At 36.7% G+C, this 22967-nt stretch overlaps 1 protein-coding gene across 3 annotated transcripts in view; it reads right to left on the minus strand.

Annotated features, from left to right (window-relative positions):
* POSTN (periostin) overlaps window positions 1–22967 on the minus strand; it is a 36830-nt gene that overhangs the window by 13485 nt on the left and 378 nt on the right. For all 3 annotated transcript variants that reach the window (XM_009949447.2, XM_086481905.1, XM_086481903.1), the window contains exons 2-13: window positions 21605–21703; window positions 13256–13320; window positions 11804–11961; window positions 11023–11187; window positions 10037–10183; window positions 7353–7494; window positions 6064–6276; window positions 5776–5910; window positions 4773–4921; window positions 4124–4260; window positions 3312–3442; window positions 14–144 (exon numbers count right to left, since the gene is read on the minus strand). In XM_009949447.2, coding sequence (XP_009947749.1) covers window positions 14–144; window positions 3312–3442; window positions 4124–4260; window positions 4773–4921; window positions 5776–5910; window positions 6064–6276; window positions 7353–7494; window positions 10037–10183; window positions 11023–11187; window positions 11804–11961; window positions 13256–13320; window positions 21605–21703 — 1672 coding nt within the window. The remainder of the gene's footprint in view (window positions 1–13; window positions 145–3311; window positions 3443–4123; window positions 4261–4772; window positions 4922–5775; window positions 5911–6063; window positions 6277–7352; window positions 7495–10036; window positions 10184–11022; window positions 11188–11803; window positions 11962–13255; window positions 13321–21604; window positions 21704–22967) is intronic.

A 22967-nucleotide genomic window follows, 5' to 3' on the forward strand; every position in this document is an offset into this window, starting at 1 on the left:
TTCAACACTTAACTGTTTTCAGGTAGAGTTTCCCTCCTTGGATGCTTTTAAGAATGTTTGTCACACCTGGCTCAAAGCCACTTCCAATGAAAACTCCTTGTATCAAGTGGTAAAGAAGAATATTCCTGAGAGCATTTTTGTCTCCTATTTAAAAAGAGAAGTAGAAATTAAATTATAATGGGTAGTTCTTTCTGGAAATTCTAAGGGCTCTTTAGCCTGGAGAAGAGAACACTGAGAGGAGACCTCACCAGCACTTATAAATATCTGAAGGGAGGGTGTTAAGAGGATGGGGCCAGGCTTTTTCAGTGGTGCCCAGTGATAGGACAAGGGGCAACGGGCACAAACCGGAGCACAGGAAGTTCTGCCTCAACATGAGGAAAAAATTCTTCAAGTTGAGGGTGGCAAAACACTGGAACAGGCTGCCCCATGGAGGGTGCGGAGTCTCCTTGCCTGGAGATACTGAAAACCCGCCTGGATGCAGTCCTGTGCAACATGCTCTAGGTGAATGTGCTTTAGCAGGGGGGTTGGACTAAATGATCTCCAGAGGTCCCTTCCAACCTCTGCCATTCTGTGATTCTGTGATTCACACAGGCTTGAGCCAGAATTAAGCATAGTATGAATGAAACTACCATGAACACACACAACTTGAATCTGTTAAAATTATGATAAAAAAACAACCATATGACAAAAAGGTACTCAGAACCAAATCGTAAAGATGCTATGAGAACTTCTATACAAAAGAGCAGAAAAAATGTCAGTATTTTCCTATTTTTCAGGATTATTTTCTTATTTGCTTGCACCTCTAACCAGAATTTTTTTTCCCTTTTCTTAAATATGCTCCATAAATCTTTCGCAAAGACAGTAATTTCAGGAGCACTAAGCCGTTAGCAATATCAAATTTCACCAAGCTACTAGATAAACTCCTGCCTTAATACTGTTGCAATTAAAGGGAATCACATCTAAGAATTAGTATAATTATTCTCTTGTGGCAACACCCGTCTGAGATGATGGGATAACTCACAGTTCTTTATACACACATTTTCCCATCTGGGGGAGGAGAAAGTTGCTATTTACTTCAGGCAGAAAAGAAGGAGTCATTCGGAGTGCTGTTCTTACAGAGAACACACACATCTTGGAGAAGTTGGGAAAGGGGAAAAACCTCCTATTCTAGGGATTATTTCCATATTTCAAAGTTTGACATTCCTATTTGGGAAGAAAAGAAAAAAAGCCAACATTTTCAAGACTGTCTTAAAAACGAAACGGATTCTGCAGCCCGAGTTGGTGTCCTGACATGGCTCTCTAGTGCTTGGGGACCATGGATGTTCACAGTTACAGGATGGGCTGTAGAAACACCCACAACTACCCCAGGAGACAGGCTACCAAACAGAGCAGTTTTAAAATACTTTTTCTTGCCATTGCATGGAATGTTGACCATTCCATTACAAGTTTCGTATTAGAATTAGACACTGATATTGATTGTTATTAGGAGTTCCGGCCTTGACAAAACTGCAATGGAAATACTGTTTGATTAGAATTTTCTCCTGGTGTCTCTTTCAGTGAACATTTTCCTTTTTCTGCTTTTTGCTTTGATCATAGATATTACTGCAATTCTCTTTACTACTGAAATGTGATTAAATGTTCTCTTTCTTCTTACTAAAATTAGAACCGAGATTTTGTGATTGGGCCATTCACAGATAGTGTCAAGTTACATACAAAGCCTAAACAGGGCCATTCAAAAGCTGTTTTCACTATCAGATTACCTTTGGTTTATGCCACAATGGTTACTGGTTAAAATAATCTTTGTTTTGTGTATGTCTTACAGATAAACAAACTATTTCTTTATAATCCTTAAAAAATGTACATATTTTAAGGTTTAGTTTTTATGGAGACAGGAACTTAATATCTTTAAAGAAAGCCAGGACAGAATTCCAGAAAGTAATCTGACAAACAAAATGGACATTCTGCTGCAAAAAAAATAATGAAAGTAAATTAAAGTATCATCTGCCAAGGAAGGTAAGTAGAAAATGAGTCACAATGGTTGGAAAAGATAGTTCATAAAGCCTCTTGAAAAAGCAGAATATTAAATATAATTGTATTCTTAATTGTAGAAATAATCCAAAATGGCATGGGCCTTGGGTACAACATCAAGTTGTGAACTGAAGACAAAATAATGGACCTGATAAACTCAATCTCAGTTAATACAACAACCATATAGTCCACTAAAAAGAGAACAATGGTGTTTATCTAGTTACTTCAATTCACAGTCTTGAGACAAGCTTCATTTCATTTTATAGCTATCTAATGTTAGTCATTTAGGCTATTTGTTAATTAGAGACACAACACACTAGAAGGTGATTTAGACCACTGTCATAACTTTAAATGGCTGAAGAGATAATTCAAATTTGCAGTGCCTTGTTAGTGAATTAAAGGCTATATAGAGCTGGAGTTGTTGCTTATCAACGCTCTGAGCTGGACTTTTTGGTTATTAAGGGTTAATGGGATTTGGCTTCATGTCTTCAAACTTTGATCTAAAAAGTGCAGGAATGGAAAATGTGGTTGACCTTCTGGATGTGAGATTCAAGGCAATCACTCCTCTTTAGCTTGTGCACAGGCCAGATTCACATTATGCTCAAATAAACCAAAGATATTTATAGTGCTGTGGCCACAGTCTACTCCTCTAGTGGGAAATCTGCAGAAGATTTGAAGTATTCACTGCGCATTACTTCTCTTACAGAAACAAACGTGAAACTAAGGAAACTACTTTTAAACCTTGTGAAAAATCTATATAATTCCAGAGTTTAAAAGTGTAAGATGGCAAGAAATTACATAAATTGGCATTTAGCAATATATAATCAATATTTAACGTGTAGAGCACAGGTGATTCAGAGATTGCTGGGTGGAGGTAAAGAAAAGAAAGGACAGGAAAGATAGGAAAGTCAATACTACATATCTTTTAATGCAATGGTCAACAACAAGAAAAGAACTGTGAAAGAAGAGAGTTTTCAGTTTAAAAAATCTATAGCAAGGTTGAACGATGAAAAGTTAGATTAAATGAATGCAGATTTTAACTTGGAAAAGGAGTTACACCTTAGAATTATATATCAAGGACTGAAACTTAAATTTAAGTTCAGGTTGGATGCTTTTTTTTGCAAAAAGGCCTTTTCTCTATCCCCAGTGAAGGAATTAATTTAAGGAGGTCCTACGACCTGCTAAATTGTTTTGTTAGACATCTTTTGCGTGAGAAATGCACTAGCCACCTTTCCCATTGATTTTACCTTTGCTTGTATTTCTAGTTTTCTTATGTTACTTACTTATCAATATATCCTTATCGTCATCAGTCAAACCTTTAAAGGCATCGTTAGTTGGAACAAACAGAGTCCATTCTCCAGGCTGTGACAGAACATCATCTAAATCTGCAGCTTTCACCAGACTGAGGAAAACGCTGTTTGCAATGGACAAAACACATTCTGTTGAAGTCTAGTAACTATGCTTGGGTCCAGGCATTTAGTTCCCTCATTTTTTTCTGATAGTGCATCAATCTTCAAACACTCTGACTATTTCCCAGAAATAAAGACAGTAGAGGAGGAAAAAAAGATGGTCTCAAGAGTAGACTGAGGAATAAGGATTTGAGGAAAAAATAAAGAAACTGGGAGCCTGGATGAGAGCAGAATTAATTGAATAAAACCCCCACAGATCAAAGAGATGGAGGATGCCAAAGTTATTTTGGTCTCTCTAAGAATATTAAGGTACTTGCAGGAAGAGGACAGAAATATGTACTGAAAGGGTATGCAATCATGCTATACCCATATGGAATTGTACTTCTCATTAATTAAACCTCCAGACTGCTGCATTTATAGCTTTCGATGTATTATCCAAACCCTTTTGTCCTGGTGTCTTACTGACTCCTATGCACCATAAACAACTATTCTAGATTAAAGTCTGGGAGCCCTTTCAGCATACAGCTGCAGAAGAACACTTTTTCTCTTCCTCTCACCCCCCCTTTTTTTTTTTTTTTAGGAGGTAATAACTGCCCTCCGTGCCCCCCAAAATCCAAAAACCCACAGTCCACAACTACATTTACCCTCTGTAGGAAAATGTCAGTGCTGTCAAAACTGCTACTCACCTAAAACGCTTGTCATTTCTCAGCATTTCATGCAGTGTCTTTTCTGCTGGATTGATAATTTGTCTGAAGATGTGAATAAACCCATTCCTTCCTTCTTTACTTCCTCTGATCATGCATGAATTTTCAATACATACAGCCTGATTAAAAGAGAAACAAGTGTAGCTCTTCACACAACGACACACACTTAAATGTATTTGGTATAATGCACACTTCCCAAGAGGCTTCTAAATTTAAAAATAATATTCATATGTATTTCCTACAGTCAAATTGTTTGTTCTTGCCAGGAAATCTGGTACTGCTTGGGAAAGTGAAAGTAGCAAAATCTGGAGTAAATTAATAAGGTGTAAATATTTCCAAACTTGATTTTTTTTATTTCCCTTGAGAGCATTCTTAATTAGTTCTTAAAACTAGCTTTAAAGATTTGTCATTAATCTGGAATCTTGCTTCATTTTCCCAAAGGGTCTTCCATGCAAATTTCCCATAGATAAAATCAGATCTTAATTTTTTCCTAGCTTAAATCTTCAAGATTTTTGCTAGACAGTCTTAATGGTAAATGTTGGAGGTTTCATTCAGCTTTGTCTTTTATTCTTTTATGACTCTTCATTTTCATATTTGGGATACATATAGTTAGAATGCCCCATTCACTTACTGTACGATAGACAAAGACTCTAAGCAGTTTTCCTCCAATTGTCTCCAGCTCTTGTCCATTGTACAGTTCATTGAGCCCAATTTTCACTTTTATAATGTGATTCTGCAGGATCGTTCTAAGAAGACGTTGATCCATCCTTAAGGTGTCATCTACAAAGCCATTTAGATATTGACATACAGTGATTTATATAGTGCATTTTCATTTGAATAAGGTTAACTGTGGACATTGTATTAAATGACCCTGGAAATAGTGAGTCATTCTTAGAAGTGCTTGAGTCAAGGCTTGGACAGATCTGTGTACACATAAAAAGAATTTTTAAGCAGTTTCTGCAAATTGCCATTCTAAATTCAGACATGAACTTTTGACATAAGCCTGATTAATTACTCTAAATAACATGGCAGATGATTTATATGGGCCTGCTCCATCTTCTGAATTGCAGAAGTTCTTATTACAACATTTCCTTTCTGCATGTGTACCTTAAAATCTTTCCAAATTTGTTTCTGTGGTGGTGAGTTAGCACTCGAATTCTTGGGGGAAGGGCAGCATGCCCATGCGGTCACTTCTGCAAATGTGCAAACACCTGTTTTACAGTATATTTGTATCAGTTTCTCCTCCAATGTACTGGAAAATAACCTTCTTGTATAAATTTTTTGAGAATAAATAAGTGGTGAACCTAATACAAGTAATGCAAAGGTTAAGGGAACTGCCATTTCATTAATATCTTTCCCACAATAATTTTGTACATATTTTCGATCTTATTTTAGTGATACTATTTCCATTAGCAAATGATACCACTAAAAGCAAGCTGTGCAGCCTGGTGGTTAGGCTTGTTTTATCTTTCTGCGTGGTACGTATTTTGAAAGGATGAAGTATCTCTGTTTCCCTATGGCTCTCTTTCCCTCGGACTTAGGACAAGTACTGGGTCTTATTTGGAAAACTGTCAGGGTAGCACATATTCTTGTTTGTTTTGACTTTCAGAACACAATTTTTTAAGGCTACCAACCTGAGAAAGCACCATTCAGAGGTGCCAGAAGAGTATATTGGCCTTCTGGTCTTAAAGAAGATTTCAGTCCTAGCTGTGCCACCAGGTCTGTAAAAGTCGTCTGCTGGGCACCCCCAAGCTCAAAGACTTGCTTGGCTGCAAAAAAGGAATAAGAAAAGGTTAACATGTCATTTATTCCTTTTCTGAATTTGGATTCTCCATGCTTATCCACAAAAACATATCTGAGAGGATCTAGGTAAGACTGCGGAAAACATCTTCAGCATAAAGTTTTTCATAAACATCACTGACCAGAATCAGGAATTAGCACTTCATCAATGAGGTGGATAACACCATTGCTTGTGACAATATCTTTGCGTTTCACCATCTTCACTCCATTCACAGTCAGACTTTCACCATCACAACCAACTTCAACTGTGTTTCCTTCCAAGGTTTCATAGACAGCTCCACCTGTGATGGCTTCAGAACACTGGAGAGTATTTAAAATATGGAACTTCACAAGAGCTGCGGAGAAAAGAGAAGAAAGTTCATATATCGCTGTTTGGACACATATATTTTTTATATATATATAAAATTTAGCATATTTGCTTAATTGCACTTAGATTCTTTATTGGAAGCTATTTATATGAGAATTGATACTATAGGCCTCTAAACAACATCTAAGGTCAAAAATCTTTGGCATCCCTTGTATAATGAAAGCTATACTTGTTATGCTGCGATCTGCATGTAAAAGAGTATACTGTGTTCAGCTCTGGAGTCCTCAGCACAAGAAAGACATGGACCTGTTGGAGTGAGTGGAATGCCTCTCCTATGAGGACAGGCTGAGAGAGTTGGGGTTGTTCAGTCTGGAGAAGAGAAGGCTCCGGGGAGACCTTACAGCAGCTTTGCAGTACTTAAAAGGCGTCTATAAGATGGGAGCAATCTTTTTAGCAGGGCTTTGTGTTAGGACAAGGAGTAATGGTTTTAAACTAAAAGACGATAGATTCAGACTAGATATAAGGAAGAAATTTTTTGCAATGAGGGTGGAGAAACACTGGCACAGGTTGCCCAGAAAGGTGGCAGATGCCTCATCCCTGGACACATTCAAGGTCAGGCTGGACGGGGCTCTGAGCAACCTGATCTAGCTAAAGATGTCCCTGCTCACTGCAGGGGGGTTGGACTAGATGACCTTTAAAGGTCCCTTCCAATCCAAACTATTCTATGATTCTATATAACTTGGTGACTGCAGATTATATACTCCAAATGGGCCTCTGTTCATGAGAATGCTATGAAAGAATCCCACACTCAGGTAGCCCTGCATTTCTAGAGGCAGGCATCTGTATCGGAACTATACAGCTGAACTACTAGAAACATTAATGTGCCTATATTTTCACAGTTTCCTTTAAACTGTTTTGAAAGTTTTCAGTCAAATTGAATCCTTAGGTAACTGGAAAAATCAGATGGAAGAAATAATTCTTCCTATATGTATTCTTCCTGTAAAGTAGAGGTGCTTAATTTCAGAGCTACTAGGATGGTGTAGTTTCTACCTTCTGAGTTTCTACTCATCTATGTTTCCCATTTGCAAAAAAAAGGTTACATACCTTCAGAAGCCACCTTGTCACCCATGATCCTTTCTAAGATTCCCCTTGGAAGTCTCTCAAAAGCTTCATTAGTAGGAGCAAAGAGTGTGTAATGACCAGGCTTTCCAAGAATATCCAAGACATCTGACGTGATGGCAGCAGCCTAGAAAATAAATTTGTGTTTTAATGTTTATTTAAAATATTACTAAAACACATTGCTTGTCTAGTTTCACATAGTGCCCACAGGTACTTTAATGCTAGACTGAGATCAGTGTTACAGAAAGACAAAAAAATAAATTGACAAAAAGGAATAGAAAATTAATTTGGTGGAAAAATGTGTCATGATATACTGAGTTACCCGCTTAATTTAGCACACAGTAATACATAAATTCTGATAGAGGTGACAATAGGGCAGATTTTTTTATTATTATGGCCTGAATTTTTAGGCAAAAAATGTGAACATATAGATTTTGACAAATCAGATCAAAGCAATGGTCTATCAAAGCTAATAACTTTCCCCTGAAATAATAAAAAATGTATTAAAGTTGTATGACTAATTTGATTAAATATGAGGAGGTTTTGAATTACCACAGGAGGCTGAGGGGCAACCTCATTGCTCTCAACTTCCTGAGGAGGGGAAGTGGAGTGGGAGGTGCTGATCTCTTCTCCCTGTTATTCAGTGACAGGATGCGTGGGAATGGTTCAAAGCTGCATCAGGGGAGGTTCAGACTGGACATTAGGAAACATTTCTTTACTGAAAAGGTAGTCAAACACTAAAACAGGCTTCCTGGAGAGGTAGTGTCCCAGGCCTGTCAGTGTTTAAGAGGCATTTGGACAATGCCCTTAACAACAGATTTTAACTTTGATGGCCCTGAAGTGGTCAGGCAGTTGGACTAGATGATCATTATAAGTCCCTTCCAACTGAAATGTTCTATATTTTTCTGTTCTGTTCTGTTCTATCTCAGGCTTTGAGGTCAGGAAAAATCATCTCCAAGTTTTTAATCCCTAAAAGGTTACTCAGCTTTGGATCTTAAAGAAATAGTTAAACATAACTGATGAAAAATTCTCTACTTTCTAATAATGAAGAAAAGGTAAGCAGTCTGAACTAAATAAAATCCAACTCAATATTTTTAAAAGAAATATAATTTCCCTTTTATTCCTTAAATGTATCTTCTTAAATTGCTTGTAAAGCTCTGTATAACCTCACAATCTGGGTGTTTCCATTATTGGATTAATACTAAAATTATTCTACAACAGTATGTACTTTTTATTGGCTGCAATGAACTATCATTAGAATCAAAGACTGAAGAAAAAGAACAATGCAGGAAAAGTAAACAAAGACACTGAGAGTATATGATGGATTAAAAGGGCAATACGATAGAGTATGCAAATATAAATTATGAACAGATTTTCTAGAAAAATAACATATGTAAAATTTAACACTTCTAGGTTTGAGTACGGAATTTGCCAAGTTAAATATGAAATACCATTAAGTCAACCTAAGACAGAAAGATAAAGTGAAACTGGCAAACTGGAAGACAGGAACAACCATCCTGAGAGAAATGTCATATTAGAGTCTCAGGGCTGACTTTGATGGTTTCATTAGCACATTTTCTTTTGGAGCCAAAGTCATTAAAGCAGTATGAAGCACAGAGGCATGCACATAGAAATTAGCAGCTGTATGTGCTATAAACAGGGACTTCACCTTTTGTATAGTCAGAAAGGTGGAGTGTAATGTGATGCAATTGGAAAAAAAAAAACAAACAACAAAAAACCAAGCATGTATCCTGGAAACCAGCAAGTTTTCTTCGTGCAAAGTTAGGGAGGTATGCAAATTAAAATGAATAGGTGAGACCTTATCTAGGATTAGGTAAAAATGTCTGCTTAGAGTTGACAAAAGTTACACCAAGTAGAAGACATACAAGAAAGAATGAATAGGAAAAAATGAAATTGAGAGGGCTTCTTTTTCAACAGGACACTAGAAAAGGTTGGGGTTTATGTTCAGTTTTTAAAAAGGATTAGATGATGTGGTTGCCTATAACTGTCATGGACAGAACTTGAGGGATTCAGAGGGTCTGTTCCATCTTTATGTCTCTGCACTTAAAATATCTTTTTTGTGTTTATCGAGGCGATGGATGAGGACAACAGCTATTTGCAAAACCACAGTACATTTTTTTAAAACACATGCAGCATGATATCCCATTACTCTAGGCAGACACATCTTCTAGAAGAAGGAGAAATTAGAAACTTGTACAGAAAAAAACCTGCACCCTCTCTGCAAGAAAATTCCTTACTACACATATCTATTGGTGTTCTGAAACTTGCTATGAGTCAGGTTCTGGAATGTATTTGGATTTTTCTCTATTTTCTACCATCCATTTTGAAATTATTCTTATTTATCTTGCACCAGACACTAACTTACGCACATACGTTTCATTACCTCAGTGTTTGAAGAGAAGAAACACATTCTGTCCTATTGATGTGGTCTTATTTGATCCACAACAGAGCAGAAGCAGACTCCTTATGTAAAATATACTTTGCCTTTTTATATTGCTAGATTTGCAATAGTAGCTGGAGTTCTTAATTTAATCTATTTCTGTCTCTTACTGATCTAACTTTCTTACTTCCAGGTATCACATGCAAGTAGAAAAGAAAGAAGAAAAATCTAGAAGACCAGAGAAGTGTTTTTACTTTTGTTTACTTACTCTAAGAGATGAAAGATCATCCTCGACCTCAATGAAATCTTGAATGGTATTTCCAACAGCGGTCAGGACACGATCAATAACATGAACAACACCATTGGTAGCAATTTGGTTGCCATGGATGACCCTGGCACAGTTAACAGTAACAACCTATATTTGAAGAATCAAACAGTAGAAGATTAAGCATTAATTTGATCATATACTTGGAATCTGATTCTTACAGATCAGCAATGTACGTACTGCACATTATGTACTGACTTGTTCTTTCAGTTTTTATTTTAAATTTTAAGTAAAACCTTGTAAGATCGGAAAGGCTGACTAAGCTTCTGGAAAGCTAGCAGCAGATTTATTCAGGCTATATTGAATTCATACTCATGTTTTATTTCTTATTGCAATTATTCAAACTTGTTTTCCATATCTGGTTAATATGGTGACTGTATTGGTTTGTACTGATGTAAACTGTAGTCCAACATAAACATTTTGATGTATTTAAGGTAACAAAGATGAGTGACTTGACTGGGAGATTTCTACATTTATAATTTTTTTTTTTTTTCCATCCAAATAATGGATGTGTGTCCCCTACAATCTTAAATGCTTCTACCATGCACTCCAATTTTAATAAAAGATCTGTTTTAATATTATTTTCTAAACACAGGAAGACTAATAGTAGATTTTGCTCTCAGATTTATTATGATAATATATTTTGGCCACAAAAGTCTTTGTCTTTTAGGAAGAAAGTTTATTCTCCTTTGAACCTTGATTTTTAAAAGCAGACAGCACATGTTTGTTAATTATATCTTAGTGATTAGTCTACATAGAAGATAAAATTTCTTCAAAAGAAAATTTATTTATTTTTTTCAGTGGCAACTGACTTGCTAGATGTTAAACTATCTATAGTCTATTTTCTTAGCTATAGAAAGAAATAAAGGAAAGAGCAATGGCTATAACTGAATAATAACATGAAGGGAAAAAAGAGATTATAGACTTACCCCATTAGGATAATGGTTAACAAGCAATTTCTGGTCATTATACATAGACACCAGAGTCATGCCATTCTTAAGATCTTTTGTCAACATGCGTTTGTTTACCATGTGGTGGTGGAGAGCATTATATAGTTCAATATTTACATTGTCAAGCAAATTCCTGCGAATTTCCTGAAGTAGAAAGGAATTTAATTAATTAGAAATTTCAAAACAGTCAGAAAGATGTACATGTTGCTTTACCTTAACATATGCTTTCAATATGTTCAACAACGGATATTTCCTGTTCAGAGACATGACTTTAATACCTATCAGTCTGGCCCTACGTAAATGATTCTCTACTTTGTTTCACTCAGAAAAGAAAGACAAGAGGTCTCATCACAGATATCTAATTGGAGGAGTTTTGATTCAATATTTATTTAACTAAAAACATTACTAAAATAATGACACCTGAATCACTGACAAAGTACTGTTATACTCTAAAGCGTGCAATTGCTGGAATTGCTGTCTAACCTAACACTAACACTAATATTCATCATGCAAGTGCTTAAATAAGAAATACAGTTGTTTAATACACCTGTAAATAAATTCAGACTCTCTGACTTCAGCAATGCATGTTAAACATGCAAATCATTTTAGCTTATGTAATATCCTTTTATGTCTAAAATATCAATATTTTTTCTAGTCAATCTTATCATAGACTAGGTGTTGCAGCTAAAACAACATTAGTTGAAAGTGAAACACACTTTAACATCTGCATGTGCACACACACACACACACACACACTTACTGAATTTAATTGCTCCCAGGCTTCATTGCTTGGTGCAAAGAAAGTGAAGGATCCTCGTCCTTCGATTTCTTCTCTCAGCTTTGACATGTGAGAATACTGCTGCGTGGAGGTAGCCCCCACAATACCAAGTGTACCATATACATGATCAATAGGAGCAACTAAAATAAACATGAGATAAGAATGCTGTAAACTCTTCAGTCATCCAGTTTCTCACAATCAAGTCTACTTTGTTTCTTTCAGTTGGATCGTAGCGTTGCCTTTCTGAAACAGTTTAAATTAATACTAAAACAATGTTCTTGGATTAAAATTTCATTGTCAGCATACTCAAAAACCATCCAAGCACATCTACTTGTTATTTATTTTTTTTGTTTGCTAAATGAAAAATTAGATCAAATAAAACCTGATATTGTAAGGTTTTCTTTGGAAGAGTTGTCTTGTTTTATGCCAACCCAATTTGAATTGGGAGGCTATCCATTGACGACAGGAGTAAATTCCATCTATAATCACAAAAATTTGCAGTGGAGTGGGTCTCATTTGATCATGGTGTACCAGAATTACTCTCATGAAACCTGTTGCTCTTCTTCCAGTCTTTCATTTATGCATACATTGATTCATCCAGAGAGTAAGAATGGCCAGTCTCACAGTTAAAACACTGCTGCATGAGAACAGGACTTATCTCTCCTAATTCTAGGCATCTAGAATTGAGGCACCTGCATGCAAGGTAGTTGTTCTTGGCTCTTTTCATGGTCACGGAGAGGAACAGGTAATTCTAGAGTGTGACTAAACTTATCCTAACGTAAACATCTAAAGTGAGATTAATTAATCTAAACAAGATGAATTCTGCCCTAGATTTGCCTGTTATTGAATGTAGGAGGATTAGTTCAGATGTAGGGATCTAAAGTTACAAATACATTTCTTCTCAGATTATTCTTCCCTGCTGTGATTAATTTTATTTGTGCAAAACAGAATAGTACTAATAGGAGAAATCAGGAATTCCTGTCTTCCTTTTCGCTCCCTAGTTTCTTTAAAGCCTACAGCGCTCTTAGTAAATAAGATTCACGTTTCTGCAGGGAAAAGAATAAACAGAATTTAGATATGCCACACTTCAAACAAACTGGATTTCTGACCTCACTGGTATGCTTTAGGTTATTCTGGGGTGTGATGGGAATAGGAATAAAAGTACTTCTTTGGCAGCTTTGGGAACTGAAGATACTATGGCTCCTCTCCAGTCCAGCAACTGCAAGGAGCTGGGAAATTCACCTTAAACTTCATGATCAAATTCAGTGCTGACTGATTTTTAACTGTGCTGGCTGTATGCAAATGAAGCTGTGTATTCTCAGATGGTAATTCTTAAAAAGAGGCAACCATTTCTCAAGATGACCACCTTTGAAAGTCTTCTCTGTTGTAGTGCTTCTCATATACTGACTTATATATATGAAAATAAGCTTGTACCTGCAGGACATCCTCTCATACCATCCATCTTCATATACCCAGGACAGCACTCATATAACACAGTTCTGTGGGACATAGAAAAAAGCGCAATTAAATAATATACAGGACAAGTATATATTAATTTTAGCTGAATCTAATTTTTTTTTTAAATTATTAAATTTTCATTGCTAAGTACACCCTTTCCAGATCTTCAGCATCTTTTTTTATCATTCAACCTTTTCTGTATAGACTAAAATTGGTTGGTTTATACTAAATGTGAGGCTTTTGAATTTACAGAATGACTGCCATCATTAAGTTTAAGTGCCGAGAAGGAACATGAGAGGGGATGTGGAACTCATGTAGAGTTATTAAAAGATTATATGACTAGAATGAAGCTGAAGAAAATTGATTTAACTGGTCTATTTTGAAAAGATTAGATGGGATTGAAGAGAGGGAAAATTAAAGAAAGTGAGGACATTAAGACAAACTGGTGCAGCAGTGTTGTAAAGGAAAAATAAAAAAAATTAAATGAACTGAACAGAAATTAAAATGACAAAACTACATGAGGCCACTTACATACTGGTTATAGGAACTAGACTGGACTTGTGTTTCTCCATAGCAAACAGTTTAAGCTGTTTTTCAAAATAGTTGAGATTTACTCAAATGAGAGCTTTAATTTAAAGAGGTTGCTTCAGGCACAGTGAATTGATATCAGTTTTTAGTCCTTTGAGGTACAACTTTAAGAAAAACAAGGCTGAAAAGATCTTATTATTGTCAGATTGAATTAACTCTACTTTTTAAATTCACAACAGTCCTTGTTAAAAAAGAATTTTCAGCAAGGATATATAAAGAAAACTTCAAGACCGTAATTGCATGGAAATTGAAGAACACACATTCCTAAACTTGTCTCTTAACAAAGCAATTGAAAGGAAAAGAGTACCAACATTTATTTTTGCAGATATTTCTCTGGGATTACCAAGCAGAAATAGTCTTGGAATTGAAATAATTTTAGAAGCAATTTTTTAGATTAAAGGTTAATTTTTTATTTAATTTAGAAGGAATTTCCTTTAGGAGAAGGTCCTGTGGATTCTATGGTGATAGAAAGTGGGATGGGAGAGCCTCAGCTTTTCAAGGAAGACTTCAAAGAAGCTCAGGAATGAGGGACAGAACTAATTAAGTGGCGACATAAAGCAGGTTATCGAGAAGCAAGTCATTAAAACCTGGATGAATGGTCACAAGGGAAAGTTCACTGGCAAATATAGTGAGGATGAAAACCAGACTGCAAGAAACCAAAAAGAGAGATAAAAGAGTATGTCATCACAGCATACATAGAATTTAGCAACACCAGGGTCCAGGAATTGTTATACAATAGTGCCAGTAAAATATTCTCATTCTTGAATACGTGTAAGCTATGCATAACCGTAAACCAGGGCTAACTGATAATTCTGTACTGTAACACTCAATTTAGCATTGACGGTCTTATAAGATATAATGTCTTCTTAATTAATATGACAGAAATAAAAGCTCTACCACAGATCTGCTTGACAAATTCTCCTCTTTTACATGAAAGTGCAAATTCACTAAAGTTATCACAGAGGTGATTTTAGCTCCTCGGGAGAGGGAATGTCAGCTAATTATACAATCTTATCAAAGTCTAAAGCACAAACTTTAAGACACTAGACTTCAGATATGACTTTTCAAATTATAATACACTGTGAATAACAAGGAAATATTGCTATAACAGTTTTACATAATAGATTTATCTTTATAGGTGTGGCTGATGTTGGCAGTGTTAGAGTTCTGAACACTGATTCTTTTAAGGTTTTTGCTGAGTCTTTACCACTACATTCCAGCTTTTAATTTGTAGATTGGTGACAGCTGAGTACACTTCTCTGTCTTTTTCATAAACTAAAGCTGCGAAAAGATTAACCACAAACAGGTTAAAATGAACAGCTTATTCAAATGCAAAGTTGGACTTAAGACGTTCAACATCCAAACTACTTGAGGAGATTAAAAAATGAAAGTAGACTGGAAGAACAGTAGCATTACAAAGCATGATTTTAAAAATGAGGAATATAATTCTGTAATTGACAGCAATTTGATAGAGCTGGTGAAGAATAAAGAATTTAAAAAAAAAACCAACCACGTAGTCTTTCTCTGTGCTATGAATACACTTTGTCTCCATTTCCTCATATTCATATAGAATCATAGAATCATAGAACAGTTTTGGTTGGAAAAGACCTTCAAGATCGAGTCCAACCTTTGTCCTAGCTCTACCAACACCACTAAACCATGTCCCTAAGTACATGATCTACCCGTCTCTTAAACACCTCCAGGGATGGTGACTCCACCACCTCCCTGGGCAGCCTGTTCCCATGCCTGACAACCCTTTCAGTGAAGAAATTCTTCCTAATTTGCAGCCTGAACCTCCCCTCGTGCAGCTAAAGGCCATTTCCTCTTGTTCTATCACTTGTTACTAGGGAGAACACACGGACCCCCGCCTCGGTACAACCTCCTTTCAGGTAGTTGTAGAGAGCGATAAGGTCTCCCCTCAGCCTTCTCTTCTCCAGGCTAAACAGCCCCAGATCCCTCAGCTGTTCCTCGTATGGGACATGCTCCAAATCCTTTACTAGCTTGGTAGCCCACTTCTGTACCCTCTCCAGCACCTCAATGTCTTTCTTGTAGAGAGGGGCCCAAAACTGCACACAGTACTCAAGGTGTGGCTTCACCAAAGCCTAGTACAGGGGAATGATCACCTCCCTGCTCCTGCTGGCCACACTATTCCTGATAAAGGCCAGGATGCCATTGGCCTTCTTGGCCATCTAGGCACACTGCTGGCTCATGTTCAGCTGGCTGTCAATCAACACTCCCAGGTCCCTGTCTGCCTGGAAGCTCTCCAGCCACTCCTTCGCAAGCCTGGAATATAGACACATGACACCATAACCCTTTTGCCATGTGTATCTTTTCAACTGAGAAATATATTGAAAGCGTTTGTACAGTTGTTTTTAATACAACTTTTTCTTTGAGGCAATCACTGAATGTCTATTTCTTGGGAATGCAAAAATAGCGTACAGTTTAGGCTAAAGATATTCTAACTAATAAAGAAATGAAACTTAGGTTCTACCTCCTTGTTGCATCCCTGCCAGAAGATAATAATAAAAAAATCTGATGAAAGAAAATTGTGTAGCAGAAGAGGAGTCAGAATATTCTCCCAACTGTGTAAACTTTGTCATGAGATAATATTTTTTTCCTTCTACGGAATAGAAAATATCTCCCCTTCATCCCACAACCAGCTATGAGAGACTGCAGTCTTAATTAGCTTTTAGAAAAAGGAAAGAGGAAGCTGAGTTATAAGCATACAAAAAGACATGGCAAGTTTAGTCTTCTTAGCATATCCAACAATGACACAGTTAACGAAAGGCAGAAAATTGGCTGAAGAACAGTTAGGAAAGAAAATGCTTCTTCAGCCAAATATTACAAGATCAGTGCCTTTTTTACCATGTAACTTGTTATGTATAGCCCAGGCTTATTTTCAGTCTTCAAGGGTTACTGTAAGTTCCCACTTACAGTATTCATAGAATCATAGAATCATTTTGGTTGGGAAACACCTTTAAGATCATAAAGTCCAGCCATTACCCTAACTATCAAGCCACCACTAAACCGTGTCCCTAAGCACTATATCTGTACATCTTTTGAACACCTCCCTGTGCAGCCTGTTCCAATGCCTAACTACTCTTTCAGTGAAGAAATTTTTCCTAATGTCCAATCTAAATCTCCATGTTCCCTTACAGTTGATCGCAATATACAAGGTCCATGTATCTATCAGCTCTGATCAAAATGTACTGAGAAAGATTGCATGGGAGAAAATGAGTCTGTATGGAGAATCTCACAATAAGGTTAGAACTAGATAAAACTCAGTGCAAGGCGCAGTTCCTCATCACCATTCATATATAGACAAAGTACACAGGGGAAGTAACATCTCACATCATGTTGCCCTCATCTGTATCTCCTCACTCGTTCAATATAAGATGGTGCCCAAGCAAAGAAAGCAGTTACTTAGGTAACAAGCAATGCCGCATTCTTGAGTTTTTGAAGGTTTTGGTGGTTTTATTTTCTTTTGGGATAAGGTTTTTTGTTGTTGCAGTTTGGTTTATTGTTGGGGTTTCTCTTGCACAAAATTGTTTTCACCTCATCCAAAGGAGTATATTCCAAAGGAAAAAGGGACAGACCAACACTATCTTATGTCCTTGTTATTCTTGGCTAAAAGTGTCAGTTTTCAGTTTATTCAGATCTGTGACTCACCTGTTTCTACTCCTTGCTGGCATGGAGATAAAATAGTGCAGAGAAACAGTGGAAAGAATTCTCATCCAACAGACTTTGATCTTAGCAAATCTTTAAGTTGCATCCCAATTGGAAATTTACAGCAGTGGATAGGAAGTGTAAATATTAAAGCATTCTTAAATTAACATTTTATAGATCCTGTATACACGTTAGGAAGGACTTGTTAACATGGAGATACTAACAATAGAAAAGCCATTGCCCTTTGGATTAGCATTTTTATTACAGTAATGTCTTTGGTCATGCCTATATTTCAGTTTTGAGTACACAGAGTATAAAACTCTCATTAACAGCTAAGACTAAGTTGTAACAGGTACTCTGTTACAGCCACAGAAAATCCCTCAGGAATTCTATGACTTGACTTACTCTCATACACACTGTTTTCCATTTCTAGCCTTGCCCTATGAGTGCTTCTACAATGGTAGGAGTGTTAAAAGAGGAGGGACAAAATAGGTGATAGTTTTGGTAGACTCTCATGCTCAAATCCACCCAGCCTCACTGCTCAATGTCTTTCTTGGGTTGGCTGTAGCAGGTTTCTTGCTTAGAAGCAAAACAAAAAAAATCAGGAAAAAAAGTCAGAATCTTTCCTTCTTCTGCAGGTAGCATTACAATACTGACTTAGGACCTTACACAGGCTCTGAAAAATGTTTTACAACTTACATTCCTCTAAATTCCAGTCGGTGAAGAGAGCAAAGTCACCACCTGACTTTAGTTCAATGAGTCCACATTGCCTATTGCTTCAAATTGTTTTTCCTGACACATGAAGGTACCTATCACTGCGTAACTCACTCTATTTCTGGAGCTCAGCAAAGTAGTGAATTCCATGTTAGATTTGTGCTGAGAGTGGACTTTCTCTCATGGGAAGACATGACATTTATCTAGGAATAAAACCACAGAGGCAGGCTATTTTCCAAAACTGACTTTGAGAATATCCAAGTTTCAGTCTAAGTCATTTTCAGGAAATACCCTTCTTCCCAATGTGTCTGCAGCGGAATATAATGTGGTGCCAAAGGAGTCAGTGCTATGGCAGACTTTACTCAAAAGTTAAAGTATTTTTGATGACTTGCAGCATGTCCACTGAAGGGAAAGGGAAGTCGGTATTATAATGCCACCTGGAGGAGAAGGAAAGATTCTGATAAAAACTATAAACTTACAGGTCCTAACAAATTTGAAGGTAGAGATGGGGTAAATGACCACACACAGTCTAGCTTGACTGGAAATTCATCATCATTATCATCATCAAATGAATACAAATCTTCAATTTGTATGAAAAATTAGTTCTAATCTATCTGGATTTGCTTGTAAAAACAAAGCCAGTTGGACTGGTTAGGATTCCAGGTAGTCAATTACGTTCCAAAGAAACTTCTGGGGACTTAGAATAATCAGATTGCTTGTCTGGGTAGGATGTTCAATATGATTTGCACTACGTCCACTCTAACTTACTGCTGTTACATTCTTCCACCTCCTTAAGTAAGTAACTAGTAACCATAAAGTTTACAATAGCACAAAGCTTAGGGTGACAGCTCAGCCCATGAAAATCAGGCCCTTTCCTCAGCTCTGGTGGGCCACTCTATCATTCTTCATGTCTAGACTTATTTTAGAGTTGACACTTCAAAGCCATGGTAATGCTTGAAAGGCAAGACTGTGTGTTGGAATCGGTGTCTCACTGTATTGGAAGTATAACTCAGCTCCATTAACTTATGGTATGCTGTCAGAGCACTGAAAACTTTTCCTTAGAAAGAAAATGGAAGAAAATTCCTCCTACTACATCTTCCCTCAGTCTTTTTTCTAACATTCCTTTCCAACACTACGTTATGACATGTAGCATCTTTCAGGAATCTCAAAAGATGCAAAGACTCTGACACTCAACACGAGCAGTAGAAACCACACTCCAAGCCCGTTTCAGGTGCTTGCATGACTCCTATCTGGTTTACATGTCTGATTTTAACAGTACAAAAATCTGGAAGCATTTTTTCTTACATAAATAATCGTTTGGGAGTCTCAATCAGTTTTATGGCAGTAAGTATAAGGGTCAAGCTCAAGAAGAACTATGAATACAATTGTTTGTCAGCCAGGACAGATGAACCAACTGAAAAATGAAACAAAGTGTAAAGCTGGCTTTGAAGAAAAATGAAAAAACAAATAGGAAAAGGATACTTTTTTAGCTACTGAAGTGTCATATATGTAGATGCACTGGAGAGAGCGTGAGAGACTGTAGCCATAATAGCTCTGCTAGTGATGTATGCACACTCTGCATCATTTTTTTGTACGACCCCCCACCCGCCTTCCCTAGCACAAACCTAGCTCGTGTCTGCGTTTAATTCTTTGTCAACACAAAATTCACGGAATTTCATACAAATTTACAAAACCTTATAGTTGCAGTTTCAACTTACAAGTATTCTGTTTGTGAAACCTCACTGGGATTCAATGTGAGCTATGTGTAATTGTTAAAGTCAAATATATCTTTTTTGTTTGGTTGGTTTTCTTTTTTTTTTTTTTTTTTCCCCAGAATTTATCATTCTTTCTATATTTAGAAACACTTTTCTAAACTCGAAGAATGGACTGGAAAATGTGGATCCTACTTACTCATGACTTTGACAGCCAGGAGAATAAAAATATGACTAACAAATTGAAAATTATCAGTCACTTCTTGTTCAAGCTCTCCTTTCTGATTTATTTAATGAATTATTGTTGATCAGAAAAACATTTTCAATAGAATTTAAGAGCTTGTTTACAAAGGCAGTCATCTTCGACTGGCTTATGTTGCTAACACTGTGGATATTCTTCTATATTAACCTTTGTTGAGGAAGTCTTTGGCACAGAAACAAAAAAATCTCTATTCCACATTACATTAACATCTAAAACAGAGGCTGATGTTCTTTAGGAAAGTTTTAAACGCAAATCTTACTTTAAATGGAGTTAAGTTCCTCATACATATAATTTGCACCATGTATTAACATACCAACATCTTTATGTCTTAGGGCATACAGCCTCTCAGTGACTATTCAATTTGTGTACTTAAATATTACTTGGGCATTTGGAAGAGTTTTATAGGCTTTCACTGAGAGACTTGAGTTCACTAAAAGACTCTTAATACCATAAGACAGAGTTGCAATTGAAACCTTAACTCCCTGTTCACTCAAGCCTTTCTGAAAATGTCACCCCAAACCTATTTGGACCCTGTAAGAGAATAATGGGGAAAATAATTATTTCCTGTCACATCTGCTGAGAAATTTCTCCAAGTAATTGCATAACAGCAAGAGAAAATGTAGTACATGAGAAAAAAAATTATTTATTGTATTGGGTAAACAATGTCAATGTCTGTTAAACTACTTAATTCTAAGTGAGACAAGTGGGGCAGACCAAGTTCAGGACTGGATGGTTTTGTATCTGTTCATGCTCTGAAGCTGCTCTATGGCTGATGAAGCAGTAGTGACTGACATTTTGTTGCTAAGAAGGCGGTGACTTGTGTTCTGAGAAGCGACAATTGAAATACACACATAGATTCCAAAAGAAAGCCAAACTCACACAGATTTAATCTGTATCCACAACCATATTTTGATTTTTTTTTTTTTTTTCTCTGTGGAGAGGTGTTGTCTGAGCAGACAGCTCTGTTGAGTAGTGCTGTATCCTTTTCATAACTGGCCTATTATTAGGTCCCCAGTGTTTCTGGGTAGTTCACTTAACCTTATATCTCTTTGTGTTTAAAATAGAGATATGAATACTTAATTCAGAGAAGTATTGATGAAACTAATAATTTGAAGCCTCTTAAACTTGAAAAAGACTATATACTATGCTGTATTTTCAGAGTTTCCACTGCTTTTGCGATTATTTTTGGCAACAATTATTGGATCAGTTACCCAGGTGGTTTTAGAAGCAGCTGAAGAGAAGCTGTAACCCTGTAAAATTATGAACTGAATTCTTCCTGTGTCTGCACTTGAAACAGTTAGTTGGTCTCTGACAAAAGGAGAGTTTTCTGATCGCATATTACCTCAATGAATGGGGAATAGTTTTGAAACAGAGCATACTTACGCTTTCTTTCCACAGATGGCTCCCTGGTACCAGTTTCTGCAGGTGCTGAAGTATTTCTTTTTTGTTCCCATAACTTGCTGAAGGGCACAGACATTTGGGCTATGGGTGGGAGTGAGAATTATTTTAAAAAGAAGTTTCTGTACATCTTTGGAAAAAATTTATGTAAAATAGTGGAAAATAACATTTCTGTTGAGCAAGAGTAAGAAATGAACATCTGGCTTCAGTTCCCAGGGCAGGTGTGTTTTCAAGCAACCACAGTGCAAGCTCTCAGGACGGCCCAGCTGGGTTCCTTGGCAAGCCCACCCTCCCAGCAGTGACAGAAGGTTGCCCTCCATTCTAGTTTGACCCCCCATCTCTGATGGCCAGTGATCTCCAGCTGTGCCTAGTCACCTTTCAATATGCCTTACATTTCTCCCTTCCCCCTGCGAAGTGAATTAATTACCAGCCACCAGGGACCAAGCTGTGAATACCATCAGGCTCTTTTCATTAAAGTTTTTTTCTTGTACACATCTGTGCGGCTGAAGGTCATGTGGAGATGGGGAAAAAAAGTGCCTTGTTCTTTATGTAGAAGGAAACACTGTCTTCTGTAAATCAATCAGCTATTTTGATTAACAACCATTTGGAGTACCGCAGTCACCTAAGTAAACATTCTGGGAATTACTGGGGACCAAAGGGTAAATTGGCATGTAAATAAAAGCAGTCACAGATTTCAAAGGAGGAATACTTTTTCCTCAGCATGGTAGTGTACAGAAAAGGAATTTCTTAAGGGCAAATTCCACGGAGCAAAGGCATTTTGTAACCAATTTTTATATTTCTACAATTAAAAAAATTAATCTGTTCAAAACTTAGAACATATATTTTACATCACGGGGAAAACAGTGAACTTTTTTACTTGTAAAGATCACGATGTGTGTGTGTGGCAGGCAGAGGGAATTCAACAGAGGAAGATAGGGTGGTAAACAATTCCTATTCACAGAATGTTTTTTACTTAAGAAGAATGAAGGAAAATATGTTTAGACACATGTGTCTCCCTGACACCAGCTGTTCAAATTATTTCCACGTCTCTGAGCAGCCTGGCTTGTAAGCATTGTCTTTTGGGTACCCTGCCGAGTAGCTTGCCGCATTGCTCTAGTGGGAACAGAAGTTTTACAAAGGGCTCCCGTATATACTCCCATGTTAGAAGTAATTTAAATAGAGTTCATGATTTTTATTTGCATGGAATAAAGACAGCAAATACTGTGGGACAGGTGTCAATTCTATTCAAACATTTGAAAATATACATTAAACATATCTGACGTCCCATTACATTAATTATGAAGTGTAAATAACTTCAGTGATTCTAAAATTCAGGTATTTTATTCAT

The sequence above is a fragment of the Leptosomus discolor genome, chromosome 1 (assembly GCF_034619465.1).
Source record: "Leptosomus discolor isolate bLepDis1 chromosome 1, bLepDis1.hap2, whole genome shotgun sequence".
Taxonomy (NCBI): domain Eukaryota; kingdom Metazoa; phylum Chordata; class Aves; order Leptosomiformes; family Leptosomidae; genus Leptosomus; species Leptosomus discolor.